General features: G+C 36.3%; 4 protein-coding genes across 4 annotated transcripts; 3 read left to right on the top strand and 1 right to left on the bottom strand.

Moving 5' to 3' along the window:
* Positions 1–1,225: 1,225 nt before the first annotated feature.
* LOC141824165 (uncharacterized) lies at positions 1,226–3,596 on the bottom strand. The gene is made up of 2 exons (XM_074711412.1): positions 1,831–3,596; positions 1,226–1,728 (listed from the first exon to the last, which is right to left on the bottom strand). The coding sequence occupies exons 1-2, from the start codon at positions 2,969–2,971 to the stop codon at positions 1,226–1,228; spliced, it is 1,644 nt and encodes a 547-aa protein (XP_074567513.1). The 5' UTR covers positions 2,972–3,596.
* Positions 3,597–6,273: 2,677 nt separating this feature from the next.
* LOC141847568 (glutathione S-transferase U17-like) lies at positions 6,274–7,278 on the top strand. The gene is made up of 2 exons (XM_074735629.1): positions 6,274–6,633; positions 6,783–7,278. The coding sequence occupies exons 1-2, from the start codon at positions 6,316–6,318 to the stop codon at positions 7,170–7,172; spliced, it is 708 nt and encodes a 235-aa protein (XP_074591730.1). The 5' UTR covers positions 6,274–6,315; the 3' UTR covers positions 7,173–7,278.
* Positions 7,279–11,329: 4,051 nt separating this feature from the next.
* LOC141836851 (glutathione S-transferase U15-like) lies at positions 11,330–12,264 on the top strand. The gene is made up of 2 exons (XM_074724318.1): positions 11,330–11,703; positions 11,849–12,264. The coding sequence occupies exons 1-2, from the start codon at positions 11,377–11,379 to the stop codon at positions 12,230–12,232; spliced, it is 711 nt and encodes a 236-aa protein (XP_074580419.1). The 5' UTR covers positions 11,330–11,376; the 3' UTR covers positions 12,233–12,264.
* A 3,017-nt stretch (positions 12,265–15,281) lies between these two features.
* Positions 15,282–16,174, top strand: LOC141838591 (glutathione S-transferase U17-like). The gene is made up of 2 exons (XM_074726108.1): positions 15,282–15,621; positions 15,791–16,174. Exons 1-2 carry the CDS (start codon positions 15,304–15,306, stop codon positions 16,172–16,174), a joined length of 702 nt encoding a protein of 233 aa, XP_074582209.1. The 5' UTR covers positions 15,282–15,303.
* Positions 16,175–17,210: the final 1,036 nt, after the last annotated feature.

Raw genomic sequence — 17,210 nt, 5'->3', positions numbered from 1 at the left:
AATGATTAAATTATAAGAACTTAAAAGATGAAAGTGATTACTGTTAAAGAATGACTCATCAGTAACATCATAATTTCATAAACAAGCAGAATGCCCATGGCGCCTCTATAGAATGCTACAACAAAAGTATTGTCACTCCACCAAAACTTTTTCAAAATTTGCATCTGTAAATCATAGTTCAGAAAACAACCACCATACCAGTTGTTATGGTTCGAACGCGCTCCTGACCAGCGGTATCCCAAATTTGCAATTTAATTCGCTTGCCATCAAGCTCAATAGTTCTGATTTTAAAATCAATACTGTGGAGAAGACATAAAACTTTCAGAATTTAAAGAAGAAAACAAACAAGAAAAAGAAAATAAAATTATATATTTACAAATACAACCCACCCAATAGTGGTAATGAAACTTGTTGTGAAGGAAGTCAGGAACTATCAGAAAAACGCAAAAGGAGGCAACTCTTTCCGACACCTGCACCACATCATTCCTCTTCTATCAAAATGAATTAATACTTGTTATAACAGAAAAACTTCTAAGTGATTTCTTCTATTGGTATAATTTTCACATCAACTGATCAACATGTCATCTGAAAAAAAAAACAAGTGAAAGCAATCCACATTCAAGGAATTCATGAAACAACCATTTGAAAGTTGAACAATATGCTGATAGCCCAACAAAATCCACCAAGGACAAAATTCAGCACATATTGTTGCATGATCTCCAACCACAAGAGTATTTAGCCAATCATCATTCTATGCAAGTTCTTTTGAACATAAGCTGCATATATTAATTTTTCTGGTTTTTTATTAGAGTGATAGGGGGATGTTAAATGAAAACAGTGATTTATAACAAACAGTATCTTGATCCAGGGAGAGATACACCAAATAGGAAAGAAGCAAATTAAGTCATCAATGTTTTGGAAGTTGAAACAATTGATTCTAGAGAAAAGGAAGTTGAAAATAACTTGTACTACCTTGTATGCCCAGTGAAGGTACGAATTTTCATCATTAATTTCTTTGCCAAGACGAGCAATCACTTTTGAAGGAGTCCATACTGCATTCTGCTACCATACACATCAGCTTCTGTCAGAGAATACACATTTCAAGTGACATTTAAATGAAATTCTTTAAGTGATTAATCCTATTGCTACCTCTGTAGTCTGTTCAAGTAGCATTTGGTCCAGAATTGGAATACACGTTTCTGAGCTTGCAGGCTGACCTCAAGTATCAAACAAGAGGAGACAATTGTGTTCTACGAGTATTCATTTGCTGAAAATGTTGTAAAATTTGTTCATTTTCAATTGTGGCAAAAATCTCCTTCTCGATGTATACAACCAAACTATCATTCATCCACTCATCCCCCATCCTATTGCGTAAATCAGTCTTGATAATTTTCATCGCAGAAAAGACCCTTTCAACAGAAGCAGTTGTAACTGGTAAGACCAATGCTAGCTCGATCAAACGATATACCAATGAAAAAACTGTATTTTTGCCAGTTTCAACCATCTTTTTAGCAAGACTTCCCAAATCTTCAATCATAGAAAATTCATCTTCTTCTCGTACATTTTCAATGTAAGTCTCAAGCTGATTCTCAAGTATTATATGATCAGTTAACGAAAAATCCTCCGGATAAAGTTTAGCAAGGTGGAGTAGTTTACCAATATCAAATTGAGAAAAAGAGTCCTTTGGATCTAAACAAGCAATGCAAGTAAGTACCTCCGTATTTGATTCTGAAAAACGATTATTCATCTCTTGAATCATCATATCAAGAACCTGAAATAATAATAATAAATGAATAAAAAATGTATTAGAAAGCAATATCATAAAAATACTAAAATTCAATAAAGTATATAAAATTAATACCTCACAGAAAATTCCAACGCGATAGTGATGAAAATTAGTAATCATTTGCCCATTACGTCTGCTACGACCACGAATTCTTATATTTTCTTCCATATTCGGTACTAGGATCATATGGTTGCTACAAAATGTGTTGACGACATCCAAATGTTTCTCCCATCCTTCCTCTCTAAATTTTTGTAGTCGAACTTTCATCGTTTTGATCAAACTGACAGCTAGTACCATATTTTGATTCTTTTGTTGTAAAGCAAGCGACAATTCATTTGTGATCCCCAATAAATATTTCATGAAATGCATCACAAACACAAATTCATAATTCTCCATCTTATCAATCAAACTAGCAGCCATACCACTACTATCATCATTAGTACCATCATCATGCACATTTTCAAGCACTTGTAAAACAGAATTCCACGAAGATATTAAACGAACAATAGTCATATAATGCGAACCCCAACGAGTATCCCCTGGTCGTTTTAAACTGATTTCCTGATTTTTTCCTTTGCCACTAACAATATCTCCTTTCTCTAAACCTTCTAAAAGTCTATCATGTTCAATTTGTCTAAATTTATCTTTTCTTTTACATGAAGCACCAGCAATATTCACAATCATAGTAACATACTGGAAAAAATCACTCACAATCCGATTACTTTTAGCAACTGCAACAACAACTAGTTGAAGCTGGTGAGAAAAACAATGGATATACCTTGCAGATGAATTTTCCTTCAATATGAGAGCTTTCAATCCATTATACTCGCCTCGCATATTTGAGGCCCCATCATATCCTTGGCCCCTTAATCTTGATAATGATAATTTATGTTTTGCAAATAATTCATCAATAGCCTTCTTTAAAGAAATAGCAGAAGTGTCAGACACATGCACAACAGCAAGAAATCTTTCAATAACACATCCTTGTTTGTTCACGTATCTCAAAACAACTCCCATTTGCTCTTTGACTGAACTATCTCGGCATTCATCAACCATAAGAGAAAATATATTGTCCCCTATGTCATTAAGAATGACATTTGTGACTTCAGTAGCACAAGCCCGTGTTAACTCCTTTTGAATTGTTGGAGACTTCATTTGATTGTTTCCAGGGGCATTATCATTCATTGTCTTGGCAACATCGTCATTTCTTTGAGTATACCACTCAATCAATTCAAGAAAATTACCTTTATTTAAAGAATGCAATGACTCGTCATGCCCGCGGAAAGGCAAACCTTGCTTTAAAAGAAAACGTGTAACATCTAAAGCTGCCGTTAATCGAGTGCGATACGCAACCTCGATTGCGCGCCCCTGTGCTTGTAACAAATGTGACACACTTTGTCGCTGATTTTGAAAAGCCTCAAGTTGTGTTCTTGCATCATTATGAACACTACTTACACCACCAACATGCGTATTAAATGTTTCAATAGCTTTTTTCCAATTAGTTATTCCTGAATTGGTAAATGCTTCATCTCTACCTCGACATCCTCTTTGAGAATTTGCAAAAAGATAGCAGCAAAAATAAAAGGCAGCATCTTTTGAAATGCTATATTCTAACCATGAAAACTTTTTAAACCAAGCATCTTGAAAACTCCTATGCTCTTTACCAAATTGTTTTCGAGGATAACTATGACCAAATGGTTGACAAGGGCCTCTAATCAAATATTCTCTTCGAATTTGATCTCTAATAGAAATATCAAATTCATTAATTGGTTTACGTAGCCCTGGATCACTAATAACATCATCTGAGTTGAATTCAATGCAATGATGTTTTTTCTTACTATTTTCTTCATTACCAGAAGATTCCACACTTCGTTTTAAATATTTTTCCATAACCTATATTAAAAAAATAAAGTAATAATTAAAATCCATAACCTTTAAAATTTTGCATTTCCTATTTGTATATATAAATTATGCAATGTGTATGTAAAAGTACAGGTAAATTAAGAAAAAACAATTAAATTATGAAAAAACTATAAATGAATTACTTTTACGATTAACATAATTACACAATAATCAATCATATATGAAACTATAAATCCAATTTACAATAGCTTGAAGTTACACAGCGATCGTCTAAAACAGATTAATCATCTAAAACAGATTAAACAGATTAAAAATGTGGGGCTATAAATAGATTAAACAGATTAATCATCTAAAACAGATTAAACAGATTAAATCCAATTGACAATAACTTGAAGTTACACAGATTAAACAGATTAATCATCTAAAACAGATTAATTGTCTAAAACAGATTAAACAGATTATTCCTAATTTTTAAGATATTAATCAGATTAAACAGGAAGCTTGAAATTACAATACTAAATCAAAGCAGATTAAACCGTGCTTGAAGTTATAATAATAAATCAAAGCAGATTAATTATACCTAAATAATCAGATTAAATAGCTATACCTAAATAATTAATCTGAAGACTTAAGTTGAACTGTTGAAGGCAGCGCCGCCCGCAGGCCCGCAGCGAATCAGCGATCGAAGTTTGACGGGCGGGGGCAGGGCGGTTCGGACTTCGGAGGACGCGATCGGCACGGCGATCGAAGCTTGAAGTCGGCGAAGGCGTCGATCGACGGCGATCGAAGCTTGGGCGGCGATTGGCGGCGGGGCGGTGCGGTTCAGACTTCGGAGGACGGCAACGCGATCAGAGGAGTCAGGAGGCGATCGATTGAAGGGGCGGACGGGCGGTGCGGTTCGGACTTCGGAGGACGGCCGGACGCGATGTCGCGATCGGAGCCGAGGAGGAGGAGGATGCGATGATGCGATCGGCGGTGCGAGGTGTGGAGGAAGCGAAACCTAATCCACTTAACCCAAAAAATTAGCCCTAATCTAAATAAACCCAAAAATTAGACCGGTCCTGGGCCGTCGGCCCGTCGCCCTGAGCCGGGCTATGCCTGCAGGACGCAGCGGCAACCGACACTTCGAAGTCTTCGGTCTTAGGAGGTCGCCAGTCGGAGGACGTTGGCAGCCCTGACGTCGCGACGAGCCGACGATGGACCTCCAGCATCCAGGAGGAGGCTACGGGTCGGGCTACCGCGATCTCAGGGGGGGCTTGAGCCCCCGCTCGCCCCCCTTGGATCCGCCACTGGCTACGGGCTACCGCGATCTCAGGGGGGGCTTGAGCCCCCCCTCGGCCCTCCTTGGATCCGCCACTGACCCTATGGCTCGGTAGGGCTGATTATTCTTACTTTTTGGCTGTAGGTGCAGATGCGAAAGGATCTAGGAGATCATGCCTAACAACCTAGTAACCGTTCTAATCCTTTGACAGAGTTCGCACGCTTGAGAGTTTTTATCGTTTTTCAAGCATAGAAGGCTCGAGACATCATGAGATCAATATTGGAGTCGGGCTAAGTGGCTGAAATTGCTGAAATTGTCAGGGGAGCCCAAGAGATCGAGTTTGTAGAGATCGGGATGGCCGATAGTAGAGCCGAGTGATCGAGTTCGTAGATGTCGAGATGATTGATAGTGAGGCCGAGTGATCGAGTTCATAGAGGTCGGGATGGCCGATAGTGGGGCCAAATGATTGAGTTCATAGAGATCGGGATGGGCGATAGTGGAGTCGAGTGATCGAGTTCGTAGAGGTCAGGATGACCAATAGTGAGGCCGAGTGATCGAGTTTGTAGAGGTCGGGATAACCGATAGTGAGACCGAGTGACCCAGTTTGTAGAGATTGGGATGGTCGAGAGTAGGGCCGAGTAACCGAGTGCGTTGAGATCGGGAGTGAGAGCTGAGTGGCTGAGGTCGGATTGGTCGAGGGATAGACTGAGAGACCGAGTTCATAAAGGTAGGGCCAATTCATCTAAGATTGACTGTTGACCCTTTAACTTGCTATATCAGTCAGCTTCTTGACTTTCACTATCACCTAAAACTATTTAGGATTCGCCACATCAATTACAATTGTGAGAAAAATGGATCTTTTTCAAATTCTCAAATCAGATGGATTTTCTTCAACAGGATTCGATTCTTTCGAGGTTTGTGTAGTCTCTAATATATTCATCTGTGCCATATTGAAGAATTTTAATTTCGTATCCCTTCTAAAACTTATCTTTAACTTATTTTTTATATAATGTGGGCAATATTATAAATATATATATATTTTTTATACTATTATAAATATATATATTTCTTATTTGCATTAATCAACTATTTAAACCGAGCATCGAAAGCCAAGCCGATTGATTTCCGTGCCGGAACTGGAACCCATGTGTTCAATATGGAAAATTTTCAACCGGTTCAATGCCGGTTCGGTTTTAAAGAACACGTCGTTGCTTGCCTCATATCTGATCCACTGACGACATCACTTCCGTCATTGCCCCGCCGCCAACTCCGACTGCGGCCCATTGACTGATTGACCCACTCACACCACCGCCGACTATAACTAGAGACCGACCACGAGCTCCGTTTCGTCAAAGCACAACGATTCCTCCGTCGAACGCATTGGGATAATATCCAGTGACAGTTAATGGCGGACGTGAAGCTCATCGGCTCACCGCTAAGTCCCTACGTGCTACGAGCGATACTTGCTCTGAGCCTGAAGAAGGTGGAGTACGAGTTGCTGGAAGAGAAGTTCGGCGAGAAGAGCGAGCTGCTCCTCAAGTCGAATCCCATCTACAAGAAGATCCCCGTCCTCATCCACCACGACCGCCCCATCTGCGAGTCGGCCGTCATCGTGGAGTACATCGACGAGGTCTGGCCAGAGTCCGGCTTCGGCGCCATCCTCCCGGCTGACGCCTACCACCGCGCTCTCCACCGCTTCTGGACCTACTACGTCGACGACAAGGTTGGCTAGCTAATTAATTAATTAATTATTTTTCGTCTATTGTTATGGGCAAAATCCAGAAACAGAGAAGATGCGTATAGTTGATTTTGCCGTGAATTTCTCTTAATTATAGTTTGCCTGCTAAATCGATGATGATTCTGCGCCTGCAGTGGTTCCCGTCGTTGGTCGCCATAGGAAAGGCTGAAACAGAGGAAGCCAAGGCGGAGGCGGTGGAGCGGGTCCGCGCAGGGCTTCTGCTTCTGGAGGAGGCCTTCGTGAAACTGAGCGAAGGGAAAGCCTTCTTCGGCGGCGATCGCGTCGCGTTTCTCGACGTCATGTTCGGGTGCTTTGTGAATTGGATCGTGGCGGCGGAGGAGTTGGTGAGCGTGGAGCTGCTGGATGAGGCGACGGTGCCGGCACTGCACGGGTGGGCGGTGAGGTTCCGCGAGCACGAGGCGGTGAAGGAGGTGATGCCGGACAGCGGGAGGGTGCTCGGGTTCTTGAAGATTCTTCAGGCAAAATGGAAGGCGGACGCTGCCGCCGCAAAGAAAAAATTATAACAATTGTGAGATCGGTGAGAATGAATAAGGATGCAATATCCATGCCCTTTTAATTTGATTTGAATATTGTGGGTTTGAATTTTATGTATTGAAATAATTTAATATTTGGGTTCTAAAAGTTTGAACTAAGAAAATCAACAATGCATCCTTATCTTATATATGATTTCTATATGCATAAATTCTGTCCCCGGGATAATGATACGGACATCCGGGTTGTAACTTAAAAACTCATGATTCGATCCCCAGTTACCGTGTATTTATAGGAATTTTTCTCCAAATGAAAAACGCAATCAAAGGATGCTTATATCTGGATTGACCGTCATATGTGCTTCCTGATTTACTTTGTTGGTCGGTGGAAAACTTAAATAGGACTGAACCGACCGTTCCAGAAATGTGGCTACTGAAATTATCATTTTTTTTATATGCATAAATCTAACACTCTCAACTGGCTGAAAATTGTGGTTGTCAGACCAAAAAAATAAAAAAAATACATGGCCCATACTCCTACCACGTGAATGTGCTTGGCAGAAAAATTATTAAAATTATCCATCGTACGGTCATAATAAAAACTCATTCAATTGACCGATTAAATAATACTCATCGAACAGATTACTAAGAAAGACTTTATTTTAATATTTACTATTTCTTAATATTAATTTTGTTTTAATAAATCTCTTTTAAAACTCAACGAAAGATGCATGTTCTGTTAGAATGTTATCTGAATAATGATTTAATAAAAATATTTTTTATATAAATATAAGAAATAAATAATTATTAAATTATTATACGATCTTAAATAAAATAAAATTTAATTTTTATATATTTTATACATGCATAAAAGATTGGATCTACTGTAACATATGTAATTTCAATATTACCATATCAAAATTTTAGTACAACATTTCATGTAAAATGAAGTTCAAAAAAAGATCATTGAAGTCAAATAATTTTAGGTGTTATAATGGTTATAATTTTATATTCAACTTTAATACTTAACGAGATACTATATGTTATTTTTTCGACTTCTATGAGATAATATTTTGTCTAAAAAATATTACATATTTATTAGTAGAATATGTCGGTCTTCAAGAGAGATTGCATAATCTGCATCACTATTGACATGTAGATCTCGAGATAATTAAAGATGTATAAGAAGTTGAGATAACAAAATTTCTTTTCATATTTTTTCAATCTTATTCAATGGAAGCATGTGCGGATTGATGATAAACAAGATTTGCTGTAAAGGTAATATCAGATTGTGTGCTAGTAATATATTATACAGCTCTAATAATATTTCAATCAATTTGAGGATCAGACATAATAGAAGAGTAAGAAGTTATTTATAACAATTAATGTGAAGATCGAACATACTCCATCCATTTTAATCATTTGGAGAAGTAGAGTAATGTACTTATTCAGAGAGAGGAGACAATCTTCATTATATGAGATAAGTTTAATACTAAGAAAAAAATGAACATTATCCAAATTTTGAATAAGAAATTCTTGATTGATAAGACATTATGCTCTTTTGATTATTGTCGGTTATTAAAATGTCATATACATAAATAAGAAAAAATATATAGATTTGTCGAAGAGATAAATTTTGATTCAGAAAATTTTTGAACTTGTAATCAGTTAGATAATCGGTGAAATCATGCACGATGAACTTATTGAATACCATATATAAATTTTTTTACTTGACAGACCATGATACAACTTTACTTTTGTAAGGATATAATCATCTAATATGAGATGATGAGTTGTTCCAATATCAATATATCATTCAGTTGATAAAAACTCTAATATTTTATAAAGAGTAGGTATAGATGATAGTACTTTAGGATAGACTTATGAAATAGTTAATTATCTTAAAGTTACATAACCAAAACAAAATTCAAATCAAATCTTTTAAAACATGGATTATTAATATGTCTAATTCTGAAATAAATTTGATATATTCTCAAATTATATGGTCAACCACATCTTTATAGTTTTCTGATTTATTTCTTCATAGATAATTGTGGGGTCAACCGTGTGGAGTCTTTGGGGTAATGATTCCAATCTTTGCTGAATAAGGAAGAAGCAATTAGAGCAAAAATCTTAACAATAATAGGGACAGAGATGGATCTAGTAATGAATTGTCTTGAGCTATAGTCCAGCCTAACACAAACTATTTTTTTTATTAAACATATAGGGTGAGATGGAAGAGTTGATTAATCCTTGATTAACTACTGTTGCTGCGAAAAAGGATTAGGCAGAAGTGCTGATTAATCCTTGTCTAACTTATGTCCTTAATTAACTGCTGCTTCTGTGAAAAAGAAATAGAAAAGTTTTCTTCTAGCGTCACCTACAAATTAGAATCAATTTAATTTGTGATTCTATCTCTCTTTTTTTTTTAATTTTCATTTTACATGCATGTACGTCTGTAATATACTAATATATATCTTGACATGTGATGTAAAAGAAAAAGTTAAATATAAAAAAGTAAAATTATTAATTTATGTTTAGAGAGCTAAATTAAACTAATCTTTATTTTCTTCAAGTTTATTTAATAAAGTAAATGAGTCATTAATTGATTTTTACTTATTTATCTATTTGATTGCTATTTTGTTAGATATAATTTGAACTATTTTAAAATGAAATATCAATTTGGTACAAAGAAAAGAAAGGAAATATTGATATTCTATTTCTTTAAAAAGAGAGATTATCAAACTAGTGAAAGTACTTCAATTCTTACTGTCTTTATAATTAATGTAGCATCAATATAGTGAAAATTTTCGAATTCTTAGCGTCCAAAATTTCTTCAATTTCCTCTTCATAACAACTGACCATCAGTTATTCTTTACTTATATTGAATAAGAACTAAGAAAAAAATAGATACGTGAATATGTACGAAATGAGATAAGACATTCATATCTAAAGATGAGTCTTATCAATAAAATATGTTGACATATCCGAGTATAAAATTTGGATGTCAAGCTCCACTAATTTTAATTTCTGGATCTGTCCTTGTAAAGATAGGGAAGTTGATGAAAGAAGAAGAGGAAATCGTGCTGGGTGCATGGTGTGGCCTGCAGCGGAGAACGAAGCGTGATTGAGAAAGAGGGCCTCTGAGAATATTTATTCGCTTGGTGTTGGGAAGCAAAATCAGCACAATTTGTAGGGAACAATGAAGAAAATCTGCTGCAAATGAATGCAAAATCCTACCATTATGCCTTTCCAGAAGCAAAGCGCAAAATATTATGATCTATCCCACCTAACTGAGGAACGGAGCTCTAATTTGTTGCGCAACAAATTAAAGGAAAACAAAAGATTAAAGAGAGAGGAGTTGAGGGAAGATTATTAATTAGGAAGAAGAAGAAGAAAAAAGTTGATAGGAAGATAAAAAAGTTGACGATACCATAAAAAAAGAGATAGTATAACAATAAAGTCGATTGATTATGAAGTTTCACCATGAGGATACATTTATAGAAGAATTATAAAACTCAGTCAATTGACAGATTAAACAATACTCGATCAATTGAGAAAATATTTATTCTAAAAGTTACTATTTCCTGATACTACTCTGACATGATGAATTGATCGAGCTGAATAATTCTCTTGTAAGATGCACTTAGCATTGGAAGCACATCGATCTAGAATCAACACATGAATACCCAACTAAATTAGATGCGACTACATTCCCATTGGATCTGTACTGATCGAAGTTTTTGTCGAACTTTTTCTGGACTAGCTAAAGGATTTATAGTAGAGATAAGTCCTTCGAACCATGATCAAGTGTACCTGGCAGCTTCTTCTTAGGTCTTGTGAGAAAAATCGATCTTTTCCTACTTCTCCGAGCGGTTGGCTTTCCTTCAACAGGATGCTTTCGAGGTTTGTCTGTGCGTGTAGTCTCTAATTCATCAGTGCCAAATTGAAGAATTTTAAGTTTTTTCTTTTTATCGTATCCAGTCTAAAATTTATCTATATAATATTTATTTTTTATTTATAATATTATTTTTTTAAATTTAAAATAAATAATATCATACCATTGTAAAGATATAGACATTCTTAAAACTTTTAATAATGATATTAAAACGGATTCCATATCAATATCAATAAGGGGTCTACCGTTGGGAGGTGGGAGACCGACCACGAGCTCCGTTTCGTCAAGACACAACGATTCCTCCTTCGAACGCATTGGGATAATATCCAGTGACAGTTAATGGCAGACGTGAAGCTCATCGGCGCACCGCTAAACCTAAGTCCCTCCGTGCTACGAGCAATACTTGCTCTGAGCCTGAAGAAGGTGGAGTACGAGTTGCTGCTGCAAGAGAAGTTCGGCGAGAAGAGCGAGCTGCTCCTCAAGTCGAATCCTATCTACAAGAAGATCCCCGTCCTCATCCACCACGACCGCCCCATCTGCGAGTCGGCCATCATCGTGGAGTACATTGACGAGGTCTGGCCAGAGTCCGGCTTCGGCGCCATCCTCCTGGCTGACGCCTACCACCGCGCTCTCCACCGCTTCTGGACCTTCTACGTCGACGACAAGGTTAGCTAGCTAGCTAATTAATTAATTATTTTTCGTCTATTGTTATGGGCAAAATCCAGAAACAGAGAAGATCCGTATAGTTGATTTTGCCGTGAATTTCTCTTACATTTTGCCTGCTAAACCGATGATGATTCTGCGCCTGCAGTGGTTCCCGTCGTTGGTCGCCGTAGGAAAGGCTGCAACAGAGGAAGCCAGGGCGGAGGCGGTGGAGCAGGTCCGCGCAGGGCTTTTGCTTCTGGAGGAGGCCTTCGTGAAACTGAGCGAAGGGAAAGCCTTCTTCGGCGGCGATCGCGTCGCGTTTCTCGACGTCATGTTCGGGTGCTTTGTGAATTGGATCAAGGCGGTGGAGGAGTTGGTGAGCGTGGAGCTGCTGGATGAGGTGACGATGCCGGCACTGCACGGGTGGGCGGTGAGGTTCCGCGAGCACGAGGCGGTGAAGGAGGTGATGCCGGACAGCGGGAAGGTGCTCGGGTTCTTGAAGATTATTCAGGCAAAGTCGAAGGAGGACACTGCCGCCGCAAAGAATTAATTAACAATTGTGAGATTGGTGAGAATGGACAAGGATGCAATTAATTTAATTTGAATATTGTCGGTTTGAATTTTATGTATTAAAATAATTTAATATTTGGGTCTACCACTTTTCTAAAAGTTTGGACAGAAAATTAATTGTGTTTGTCAGAACAGAAAGTCAAAAATACATGGCCCCAACTGTACGTTACCATGTGCATGTGCTTGGCAGAAAAATTATTAAAGCTATCCATCGTACGGTCATAAAAAACTCAGTCGATTGACCGATTAAATAATGGTCATCGATAGACAGACAACTAAGTAAAACTTTATTTTAAAATTTACTATTTCTTAATATTAATCTTGTTTCAGTAATTCTCTTTTATCCTTCAAAAAAAACTCGACGAGAGATCTTTCAGACTTTGACGTTAATTTATGTTGTATGAATAATAACTTAATAAAAAGTTTTCATAAAAATATAAGGGATAGATAATTATTATAATTATTGAGTTATCGTAGTTCTTAAATAAAATAAAAATTAATTTTTATATATTTTATACATGCATAAAATATTGAATTTATTGTAAAATATATGACTTCAATATGGTCATATCAAAATTTTGATGCAACATTTGAGGTAATTAAGATGAAGTTTAGAAAAGATGATTGAAGTTAAATAATTTTAGATGTTATAATGACTATAATTTTATATTCAACTTTAGTACTTAAGCAAAATACTATAGATTATTTTTTTTAACTCCATGAGATAATGTTTCATCTAAGAAATATTAATTACAAATCTACTAGTAAGTATCGGTCTTCAAAAGAGCTTGACCAATTTGCATCATTATCGATGTGTAAGTCTCAAGATTATTGGAGATGTAGATGAAGATCATATAAAATAATATTTTTAAGATAGAGAATTTTTTTTTTCATATTTTCTTAATTTTATTCAATGAAAGCATGCACGAATTGACAACAAACACGATTTTCTATAATTAAATTAAGGTAATATCAGGTTGTGTAATAGTGATGTATTATAAAACTCTAATAATGTTTTGATAAATTTGAGAATCACAGTGTATGAGATAAGAAGTTATTTATAATAATTAGTGTGGAGATCTTATTAAAATATCATTCATATAAATAAGAAAAAATATATAGATCCATTATTATATTTTAGAATAGAGAATAGACAAACTTGATTTAGAAAATCTTTAAACTTGTAACAAGTTAGATAATTGGTGAAACCGTACATAATGAGCTTGTCGAATACCATATATAGATTTTTTGAGTTAATAGACCATAATACGACTTTCTTTTATGAGATATTGAATTGCTCTAATATATATCTATATACGTACCATATATAGATGATAGTACTTTAGGATAGACTTATGAAACAATTGATTGTTTTAAAGTTACAGGGCCATCAATTAAATTTGAATCAAATCTTTTGGACTAATATCAAATATTATTATGTCTAATTCTAAGATAAATTTAATATATTCTCAAAATATAAGATCAATCAAATATTTTAGAGTAATGATTATTAGTACGATGCTATATATAGGTGTGACAATATTACTCTAAACTTATTATTTGACATTGAAAATAAAAGCAACAAATTAAGAACAAAGGCCACGACGCGATTGGAGCAAAAATCTTAACAGTAATAGGGAAGTCAGGGAAGTTGAGGAAAGAGAGGAAGAGGAGATCATGCTGTGTCCTTGGTGTGGACTGTGGCGTGCAGCGGAGAAAGAAGCGTGATTGAGAAAGAGGGCCTCTGAGAATATTGATTCGCTTGGTGTTGGGAAGCAAAATCAGCACAATTTGTAAGGAACGATGAAGAAACTGCTACAAACGCATGCAAAATCCTACCATTATATTATGCCTTTCCAGAAGCAAAGCGCAAAATATTCCACCTAACTGAGGAAGCTAAGGGAGCTCTAATTTGTAATTTGTTGCGCAACAAATTAAAGGAAAACAAAAGATTAAAGAGAGAGGAGTTGAGGGAAGATTATTAGGAAGAAGAAGAAGAAAAAAAAGTTGATGGATTATTAGGAAGATAAAAAAGTTGACGATACCATAAAAGCAGAAACAATAGAACAATAAAGTTGATTGATCTTAGGTTTCTCCATGAGGTTTACATTTATATAGAAGAATTATAAAACTGTCAATTGACAGATTAAATAATACTCGATCAATTGAGAAAAGATTAATTATTCTAAAAGTTGCTATTTCCTAATATTAATCTGACATGATGATGAATTGATCGAGCTGAATAATTCTCTTTTAAGATGCACTTAGCATTGGTTTCTTTCCGTGCTTTCCTCTCCAGTCTCCGCGTTGGTTGCATAAATTGTTCTGTATACGTTATAGAAGATGAAAGAGGTAAGTTCATCGAAGAAGCACATCGATCTAGAATCAACACACTACATTCCCATTGGATCTGGACTTTCTAGTAGATATGTTACAGTTTCACTGATCGAAGTTTCTGTCGAACTTTTTCTGGACTAGCTAAAGGATTTATAGTAGAGATAAGTCCTTCAAACCATACGATCAAGTGTACCTGACAACTTCTTCTTAGGTCTTGTGAGAAAAATCGATCTTTTCCTAGTTCTCAGAGCAGTTGGCTTTTCTTCAACAGGATTCTTTCGAGCTTTAATTTGTCTGTGCGTGTAGTCTCTAATTCATCTGTGCCAAATTGAAGAATTTTAAGTTCTTTCTTTTTTATTCTATCCAATCTAAAATTTACCTATATAATATTTATTTTTTATTTATAATTTTGTTTCTTTATTTGAACCGAGCACAGAAAGCCAAGTCGATTCATTTCCGTGCCGGAGCTTACTCAACCTGTTCTAATATTGGAAAAAATTTAACCGGTTTAATGCCGGTTCGGTTCTAGAGAGCACGTCGTTGCTTGCGTCATGTCTGATCCACTAACGACATCGCTTCCGTCATTGCACTACAGCCAACTGCGACCCATTCAGACCATCGCCAACTATATAACTCGACACCGGCCACGAGCTCCCTTTCTCCAAGACAACGATTCCTTCGAACGCATTGGCAGAATATCCAGTAACACAGTTAATGGCGGACGTGAAGCTCATCGGCTCACTGCTGTGTCCCTTCGTGATACGAGCGAGAATTGCTCTGAGCCTGAAGAAGGTGGAGTACGAGCTCCTGCAAGAGAAGTTCGGCGAGAAGAGCGAGCTGCTCCTCAAGTCGAATCCCATCTACAAGAAGATCCCCGTCCTCATCCACCACGACCGCCCCATCTGCGAGTCGGCCATCATCGTGGAGTACATCGACGAGGTCTGGCCAGAGTCCGGCTGCGGCGCCATCCTTCCGGCTGACGCCTACCACCGCGCCCTCCACCGCTTCTGGAGCTACTATGTCGATGACAAGGTTAGCTAGCTAATTAATTAATTAATTATTTTTCGTCTAGTGTTATGGGCAAAATGCATCAATCTGTTCGAAACAGAGGAAAGGCAGAGAAGATCCGTATAGTTGATTTTGCCGTGAATTTCTCTTATATATTCTGCAGTCTGCTAAATTGATGATTCTGCGCCTGCAGTGGTTCCCGTGGTTGATGGCCATAGGAAAGGCTGAAACAGAGGAAGCCAAGGCGGAGGCAGTGGAGCAGGTCCGCGCAGGGCTTCTGCTTCTGGAGGAGGCCTTCGTTAAGCTGAGCGAAGGGAAAGCCTTCTTCGGCGGCGATCGCGTCGAGTATCTCGACGTCATGTTCGGGTGCTTTGTGAATTGGATCAAGGCGGCGGAGGAGTTGGTGAGCGTGGAGCTGCTGGATGAGGCGACGATGCCGGCACTGCACGGGTGGGCGGTGAGGTTCCGCGAGCACGAGGCGGTGAAGAAGGTGCTGCCGGATAGCGGGAAGGTGCTCGAGTTCTTGAAGATTCTTCAGGCAAAGTGGAAGAAGGACGCTGCCGCCGCAAAGAATTAATTTACACTTGGATAGAAACAGAATAAGCGAGATCGGTGAGAATGAATAAGACCACCCATGCCCTTTTAATTTGCTTTGAATATTGTCTGTTTGAATTTTCTGTATTGAAATAGTTGAATATTTAGGCTTATTATCCCCTTAATTATTATTATTATTATTATTTATAAAATCCTTTACCTCCAATAAAATAAATAAAGATAGATGTGTAATGTGTTACCTACAACCACTTCATTTGAAACTCATTTTTAAAATTTGTAATAAATTTTGTCACAATTATTTTGTATCTATGAATAGATTGGTACATAAAATTATAGCACATTCAAACTGACCAAATAAGATTTTTTAACACTACTTTTTAGACAATCACATATCCAGGGTCATCTGATTATGATTTTTTAACGAAAACAAAAAGAAAAGTTTTTTTTTTTTAAAATGACTGGTCAAAGCTAAAACTGAAAAATATTTACTTGACAAGATATTTTTATAAAAAAAAAAAGATTTTAACTTGAATGAGTTTTTAAAAGAAATTAAAGAAATTTTACCTTAAATGAGTGTTTAACTTATATCAGTTTTCATAGCATGAAAAAATTAAAAGAATTTTATGATCCTTTTCTTGTGTCTTTAATTTTTCTTTATGAAAAAGCAAAACAATGTAAACCCCAAAAGAATGCAATCCTATTAACTTTTAAGTTCATTTCTTATCAGGCATTTGCATACTTCAGTTATTTAGGACTAATTTTTTGATTAAAATTATCTAAAATCAAATCAATCAATTTTTTTAAAACAACCGAATCAATGCAAAATTAATTAATTCATTGAATTACATGATTTTAAAAATATCAAAACTTTTGATAAAAAATATATTTTTTAATTTTCAATAAAAAACTAATTTAATCAATTTAATTGATTTTTAAAATAAAAAATCAAATCAATTTAACTAAAATAATATATTTTTTTTAAAAATAAACTAAATTAAAATCTTAAATTAACTTAATTTGATCAATTATTTTACTTGAATTAAAATTTTATTTACTCC

Source organism: Curcuma longa, chromosome 1 (assembly GCF_044706935.1).
Source record: "Curcuma longa cultivar G26 ecotype Majalengka, Jawa Barat chromosome 1, ITB_CL_G26_1.1, whole genome shotgun sequence".
Lineage (NCBI taxonomy): Eukaryota > Viridiplantae > Streptophyta > Magnoliopsida > Zingiberales > Zingiberaceae > Curcuma > Curcuma longa.
This window is presented reverse-complemented; position numbering and strand designations above follow the sequence as displayed.

Excerpts from the sequence above, each read along its gene's own strand:
- LOC141838591 (XM_074726108.1), top strand. The coding sequence starts at position 15,304 with ATGGCGGACGTGAAGCTCATCGGCTCACTGCTGTGTCCCTTCGTGATA. Across the intron at positions 15,622-15,790 it reads GCTACTATGTCGATGACAAG|TGGTTCCCGTGGTTGATGGC; the intron begins GTTAGCTAGCTA and ends CTGCGCCTGCAG.
- LOC141836851 (XM_074724318.1), top strand. The coding sequence starts at position 11,377 with ATGGCAGACGTGAAGCTCATCGGCGCACCGCTAAACCTAAGTCCCTCC. Across the intron at positions 11,704-11,848 it reads CCTTCTACGTCGACGACAAG|TGGTTCCCGTCGTTGGTCGC; the intron begins GTTAGCTAGCTA and ends CTGCGCCTGCAG.
- LOC141824165 (XM_074711412.1), bottom strand. The coding sequence starts at position 2,971 with ATGAATGATAATGCCCCTGGAAACAATCAAATGAAGTCTCCAACAATT. Across the intron at positions 1,729-1,830 it reads ATATACTTTATTGAATTTTA|AATCAAATACGGAGGTACTT; the intron begins GTATTTTTATGA and ends ATCGTTTTTCAG.
- LOC141847568 (XM_074735629.1), top strand. The coding sequence starts at position 6,316 with ATGGCGGACGTGAAGCTCATCGGCTCACCGCTAAGTCCCTACGTGCTA. Across the intron at positions 6,634-6,782 it reads CCTACTACGTCGACGACAAG|TGGTTCCCGTCGTTGGTCGC; the intron begins GTTGGCTAGCTA and ends CTGCGCCTGCAG.